This window comes from Mizuhopecten yessoensis, unplaced genomic scaffold, assembly GCF_002113885.1.
Source record: "Mizuhopecten yessoensis strain PY_sf001 unplaced genomic scaffold, ASM211388v2 scaffold10915, whole genome shotgun sequence".
NCBI classification, from domain to species: domain Eukaryota; kingdom Metazoa; phylum Mollusca; class Bivalvia; order Pectinida; family Pectinidae; genus Mizuhopecten; species Mizuhopecten yessoensis.
The window spans coordinates 272,436-279,764 of NW_018408785.1; the positions used below are offsets into that span (position 1 = coordinate 272,436).

At 35.9% G+C, this 7,329-nt stretch overlaps 1 protein-coding gene across 3 annotated transcripts in view; it reads right to left on the reverse strand.

Annotated features, from left to right (window-relative positions):
- Window positions 1-2,186: 2,186 nt before the first annotated feature.
- LOC110463536 (non-structural maintenance of chromosomes element 1 homolog) overlaps window positions 2,187-7,329 on the reverse strand; it is a 10,194-nt gene continuing 5,051 nt past the window's right edge. For all 3 annotated transcript variants that reach the window (XM_021518188.1, XM_021518189.1, XM_021518190.1), the window contains 5 exons: window positions 6,641-6,718; window positions 5,988-6,143; window positions 5,601-5,723; window positions 4,060-4,192; window positions 2,187-2,907 (listed from right to left, as the gene is read on the reverse strand). In XM_021518188.1, coding sequence (XP_021373863.1) covers window positions 2,813-2,907; window positions 4,060-4,192; window positions 5,601-5,723; window positions 5,988-6,143; window positions 6,641-6,718 — 585 coding nt within the window. In that variant the 3' untranslated portion in view covers window positions 2,187-2,812. The remainder of the gene's footprint in view (window positions 2,908-4,059; window positions 4,193-5,600; window positions 5,724-5,987; window positions 6,144-6,640; window positions 6,719-7,329) is intronic.

Genomic DNA, 7,329 nt, shown 5'->3' on the forward strand with positions numbered 1-7,329 from the left:
AGCCATGTAACAGATGGTTCAGACTCATTCAGAATGGCTGTTTTTGTGTTCCCGTCAGATTTATTCAGAATGTCTGTTCTTGTGTTCCCGTCAGATTTATTGAGAATGGCTGTTCTTGTGTTCCCGTCACATGTTTAATTCGATAGTTATATTGAGTTTGTTTTTAAGACACACAAAAAAAACCCACATCTTATTCGTTCTTTTTTCTGCACTTTATCAAGATAATGAGAAGACGCAAGTCGAGTTTAAATATGGCCCCTTTCAGCTGCCGAACCTTTTATTTATCACTGGTGACTAACTCACGGAGACACAGTAATTGTATATCAACTGTTGGTCAGATAAAATAGCAACAAAAACATTCATTATTGAAAACAAGTATGTGCTGAATGTGGTTTGGTCAGCAGGGTTAATTGTCCACTTTAGAGAGAGATACGTACTTTATTACGTCCGTATTAGTGTAAATCTCGCCTACTGCTTCAGTAGTGAACTTAATTATATAACATGTCCATCACCTCCGCTACGAAACATTTCTCAATGAGAAAGGCTAAAGCGAGACAGTCTGGCTCACATTAGTGCCTTTTAAATTAAATTAATATTAATGAGCGCAATGAATTAAATTGACGATTTTTTGTCCTTGATAAATTGATTTTTATTTGGAATATCAATATATAAAACATCTGGGTCAATAACACGGAATGAAAATCACAAACATCAAAAAGCTACATGAATTTTGCTGTTCGTGCATTAAATGAAAAATCTGGTGTAGGTGTATATATAGAGAGAGTTAACCTTTTCAATTTCCAGGGACATCGTGTGAGCTTACCTTTGTGATAACAAATGATAGCAATAAAAATGTATAACTCGGAGGCAGTTACAGCTCGATATGCACTCCACAATATCCTGCTGAAAATTGTATTGTTTCAGTATTTATTTTTCTTTTTACTTTTTCTTTTCTTGTATTAACCCATTTTTGTTTTGTTAATACAGATCATTATTTTAGTTTTGCTTTGGGAATTTTCTCTTCTTTTTTTTTGCCAACCTATTTCTTTAATGCAAATCGTTATTCTAGTCTTGCTTTTGGATTTTTTTTATTTCAACCTATTGCATTAATCTTGTTTCCGACGATACCCTTGCCTTTTTACAAGTGGACAGTGCGACCTTTGCCCGAGTTTCCTCTGGCCCTAACACCAGACTTAGACATTTTGACATATAGATGTCTTGTACACCAGACATCTTTATGTCAAAAATGTCAAAGTCTGGTGTTAGGGCCAGAGGAAACTCGGGCTAAGTGCGACCTATACAGATTGATCCAATTATAAACTTCTGACCATCATGCGTTTAATTAATGAGCAATAGTTTATGTACGGAGTCTGCTGAACCTCCAGCAGAATTGGGGATTTGCTTTGGTGTCCTATATTTGGGGACACAAAAGCGACCAAAATAAATCTGCTGCACCAATTGTAATATTTGGGATCTTTATCTTTCTTTCTACTCCTAAATTTTTATTTCCTAGCGCCTTGCTCTTTATAGATAGATGTAACTACTAGTACTAACCATGTACATTATACCGTTCAATTATCACCGGTAACCGATTATAGTCACACGTGCATATAGCTATTCGGAATTAATTTTAATATAATTAAAAAGTTTATAAGCATTATGATTAACAACACATTATAAATGTACATTTAGGTATGTTATTACAACATGTTACTCTTCCATCAAACAATCTGTTTTACTTTTTCTACATCATACCAATCATTCCTCCATCAGATATAGTTTATACCGTCCATATGCTGTTTTTCTGTACCCTAAACAAAAGCCATCCATATGCACATCATCACCTATCAGACAAAAAGGTGATTTTTTCCCCATATAAAGTGTTTGACATATCTGTAAAACTGTATAAATTAAATATATAAAAATACATTTCCTTTCAATAGACATCTGAGTTGAATGATTGATCTATTTATGACAAAGATCAATAGTATTTACATGTATTCATCATGAGAAGGAATTTACCATATACAGAAAATTCATAAAGAATACAATCACACAAGCCTCTAGGTGTCGGAGTGACATATGTAATTATTCATAACTAAATTCCATGCTACATTTGTTGCTGTATTTTTTCCTTTAACTTTCTTTAATCATGCGACACTTGATTTAAAATATTAAGACACATAATGATTTAAAAGGAAATTATATTTTATTTCAAAATGCATACATCGCTGTTCAATTCACCATCAATTATGATTATCACAAGTAAAATCATGGCAGTAAAGTATGAGTATTTGTGATACAAGTTGTGATAACTCTGTATGTAATAGTTGATATAAAACATCTACAATCTGTTGGACAAATTGTAAATAATTCTGATTACCATGCACATCTATGCAGACAAGGAGACTTTTCAAGCATTTTGTTGGCCCTTACCTGTCTTTTGAACTCAAACTTTTAATAAATGTATTTGTATCTACCTGAACTTGCACAATAATTCCAAGAAAATTATCTGGAGATTTAAGGCAACAGCAGTGTTGTCCAGGGTAACAACAACTGACCACAAACTTTTACGTTAGGATGCTACATGTTCCGAGTCAGATTTATGTTCTCATAATTACGTTGGTGTTTTTGAGAAGCACAGTCCAAATCATGTCCTGAACCCTGATGGTCATAAAGACAGCAGACTTTTGTATGTCAAACAAAAAGTGCGTGTCTTCTGATGCAGAGTGGAAATTTCAACACTGTTTAGTACAGTCAAGCTCCACACTCAACATGATTAAGGCCTTCCACAAAATTCAAAATTAGGTGGTCAAGACCGAGGAGCTTTCCTTTTGCGGTTGTAAATAATTTCTGTTGAGGAGGATGCAACTGGTACCTGGCTGCTCTGTGTATCACCCGATGGACCTGTATCAATGAAAATAACCATCTTTAGAACATTTGTATTTTTAGGTGTGGGTCTTTTAACTTCATATTACAGGTGATGTTTTTTGCCCCAGAATTAATGTATTTATTACCTCAATAACATTGTCATGTGTATACTACCCCATCAACATTATGTGAACATACAGTTTTATTGGCATACAATTCTTAACTTTCTGGGACACTGGGTACGGCAAGGGTGACAGTGATACAATATTTACCTTTCTTTAAGACTAGGAGAGGCCAACGTGACTCGAGAGATTTTGTAAGAAGATGTTTACCGTTTCTTGGTGTTTACTTCAATCACCTAGTTGACCTATGTTACAGTCAAGGTGTGTTATCTGGTTTACAAAATGATGTCATTGAACTACTGTAGTTTTGTCCAAATTGCCAATTATCCTCATGTGAGCAGGGAGGGGGGTGTATGCACACTGACAGTGATTAATTAATCATGGTTACCAACATGTTTTGATGTCACTTCAATCACTCAGTTGACCTATCGAGATTGCCTTTCATCCATACACATCATGATTGATACTTTTCAGAAACCATCTGTCAGGTTTTAATGAAACTTTTTTTATGATCATCAGCCTGTGGTGGGAATCAGAATCTATATACTCAAAAAGAGGTTGACACCCTTTAAAGCTGAAGAACTGGACCATAAGGGGTCACAGAGTAAAATAGCTATAATGTCACATGATATACAGGAAACTTAGTACATGTAGTTGATTTTTACTAACATTTCATTAAATGCTTCATAAATGAGGGTTCAGAATATACACTCAAGAAGGGGGCTCATAGGCCGTTATCTAAGTGTGAAATTTTCCTATGACATCTCTCTTAGTTAATGGTTGAGTAGGACAAAAATTCATGAGATTATCATTAGATCCTATCATGATAATTAACAGCTATACTAAAGAAGGGACTGACAACCCCCACCCTGGGGTTAAGGGGGAATGCAATTAAGGGTCACAGAGTGCAAAACCTTCAAATGAAATATCTCAACTAATGTGTTTTCACCTACATTCCATAAAATATCCTTTGGTATTGATTTGTTTAATTCTGAAGTAGAAATTGATTACATCCTACCAAAGGGAACAGGTTATGTGGGTGGATGAGATTTTTTGTTGATCTTACCTTTCTTTGGGACTTGGTGAGGCCAAGGTGACCCACAGTTTTTGTTGGGACACTTGGGGTTGTCTTTGTTGTGGAAGAACCTGCTGGCACAGTGTAGGTGGAGTTTGGTCTGACAGCTGTCACAACTCTGGCCCTGGAAACGAAGGGAGATGACTCTGGTTAGATTACTGTTACTATCGTTTACCCTAGATACAAACATTGTTTGTAAGGCTATTTCTGTGAGGAAACAATACTATTTCTTTGTAACTTGGTTTGGTGGAGATGACCAACATATTTTATTCAGATGTAACCATTTTTTTTCTCATTAATGGGATTTTTTGATAAAAACACTAACAGGTTTTATTTTTAAGTTCAAAAAAGCTATTAAAATAATGTTGGCAATGCAATAATGCATATGTATATTAAAACTTCTCTTGTGCAAACCCAGTGATCATGATTTAATTATATAATATCATTTTTGATTTACTTAACTAACACAGTTAATACAGAAGAAAATTGGAGACTTGAAAATTAATTTGTACTAAAATGCTAATTTAATTAGTATATTTATAACAGTAATAGTTACCATACAGCAGTAGGAATATAGAAGGCAAGTAATGGTACTTTGAAATTCTGCTGTTGTGTCTTTTAGGCCATAAAAACTTAATTGTTTGTTTCTCAGACCCACTTGTGTCAAATTTTTACCCCCCACATCGCTGTTTTTATCGCCAAATTGAAAAACAACATTTTAAAAAATGCAGTTATAAAACGCGGGGAAAACCCCCAGATCTAATTACCCGCATCCGATTCGACTATTGGTCTCAAAAAGGGCATCTCGTTAGCACTTTAATTAAACGGCACAATTGACATCAAGCGTCTGCCAATAATAGCATGGCCTCGCAGGTAATTTCAGTACAGATATCTATTTTTACCTGGAATGTCATCAGCGAATACAGTCATGGCTGTGACTTTGCCGATCTATACAAGAATCTCTCTGAGGATGGTGGTCTGGGACCATCAGATTGGACTTTTCAGGCCAAATATTTTGATCATGCGTACATCGTTAGAATTGGACGAATCCATAGCAGTAATACAATAGTCAGGACATGATATGTATATCAAAAAGACAACTACATGTAGAATGCTCTACCACAATAGGCCCAATATCTCCAGTATATCTTGCAGGCTGCTGTAAAAACTCTACAACATTATTGTTTAAAATGTACTTTATTTTAAATAATACATTAGTGTCTAATACTCTCTCTAAAACAGCATTTAATACATACTTGAGTATTAATTACTAAAAAAAATATGCACCCTCCTTCGTCAAATTTTTGAAAATGGTAAAAAAAATCATCTCTCATCACTTTTATGAGGGCTTAAAAAGCAAAACAAAAATCCTCCCTCCCTCATCATTTTCTGAAAAAAATGGGCTAAGAAACTAATAAAATAACTGTTTATTAAGGTTGATGCTGTCACTACATCTACCCACTAATGTTTCACACTGCTGTATAGTAATGTTACAGTATTATGGATGAGGCTGTAGGATACTGTGTTCCTACCTTAATACAGAGTTTGTTACACATGTTACACTTGAGATTTTCATCCTCAGCTCCATATACGTCTAAAATATACTGCTCTAGCTCCAGCAAACATCTTGTGGATAGCGAAACTTGTCCTGTTCCCTGAAATCAGCATAGAAGATAAACGATTTTTATAAACAACAAAAACGACAAAGCAAGAGTCAAATGACTCGCATAGCTGTTTACCCGTATCTGCTAAACATTCAATGTTGTCTAGAAAATCCCATAGAACCAGGTCAACTTGGTTGATGTCTGTTGAGTGTGTGCCTTTTATGCTTACAGCTGCTTACACTTTTTTGTTTTCACTAGATTTGTCTTAGATGAATATCTTCCCGGGTGTAAAAGGATCTAACAAGGTCACAATACCTTATGTATGAGGATCCACTTGGCAGACTCTAGTTTCTGTAGTAGGACCTGTGCATCCTGCCTCGACATCTTTTTCATGTTTTTATCCAGTTTGTCAACGATGTTGACAGCAGAGGTAGATCCAATCTCTCCTTCATTATCAACAATTTGGTCAACCTACACAACATATTCAACAGAAAGGTGGCTCAGCAAATATATGTGGTAAGGGAAGTAACTCTTGGTTCTGTTACAGTAAAGCTGTGCTATCTGGTTTACAAAATGATGTCATTGAACTACTGTAGTTTTGTCCAAATTGCCAATTATCCTCATGTGAGCTAGGTTATTTGTCCTTATCTTTATAATATACCAGTTGCTACAGAACCTTAGTAACCTATAAATGTTATGTTATTACATTTCCTAATATTTGTGTTCATAGCATGCAAAAATCATCAAATACCAATACATCACACACTCATTATAGATTAGTTACTTAGCAAATCGATGAACTGATTCATAAAAACATATGGTAATATACCTAAAAATCTTTGACCTAGCTAGGGATGCTTCCTTATAAATTCAGCTAGATCTGTTCAGCTGTAAGGAGAAAGTGTGGTATGCATTACCTCTCTTTCACAATTAACAATATACAGAAAACACAGAAAGACAGAACTTACAAGCTTTTTGAAGAATTCCAGTTCACTCTGTGTATAATCGGAGGCTAACCTGGTGATGGCACTCTCATTGGTACAGACCTACAAGACAAGATTGGAGTATCAACTGGACATCATAGTAGCTTAATCCTCACCGATTATTGACCAGGCCATAATGATCGACATCTTCCCCGATATATAATCAGAAAGTGGCTCTCCCATCCTCATTTACACTGACCAGACAGAAGTAGCTGACTAGCCCCCCACCCCGCCTGATTATAAATACTGATGAATTTACCTGTCCTCCTATATATTAATGACCAGGCAGTAGTAGCTGACCTCTCCCAACTATATAATGATGACCAGGACCACCTATATATACTGACCAGGCAGTAGTAGCTGACCTCTCCCCACTATATAATGATGACCAGGACCACCTATATACACTGACCAGGCAGTAGTAGCTGACCCCTCCCCACTATATAATGATGACCAGGACCACCTATATATACTGACCAGGCAGTAGTAGCTGACCCCTCCCCAATGACCAGGACCACCTATATATACTGACCAGGCAGTAGTAACTGACCTCTCCCCACTATAAAATGATGACCAGGATCACCTATATATACTGACCAGGCAGTAGTAACTGACCTCTCCCCACTATATAATGATGACCAGGACCACCTATATATACTGACCAGGCAGTAGTA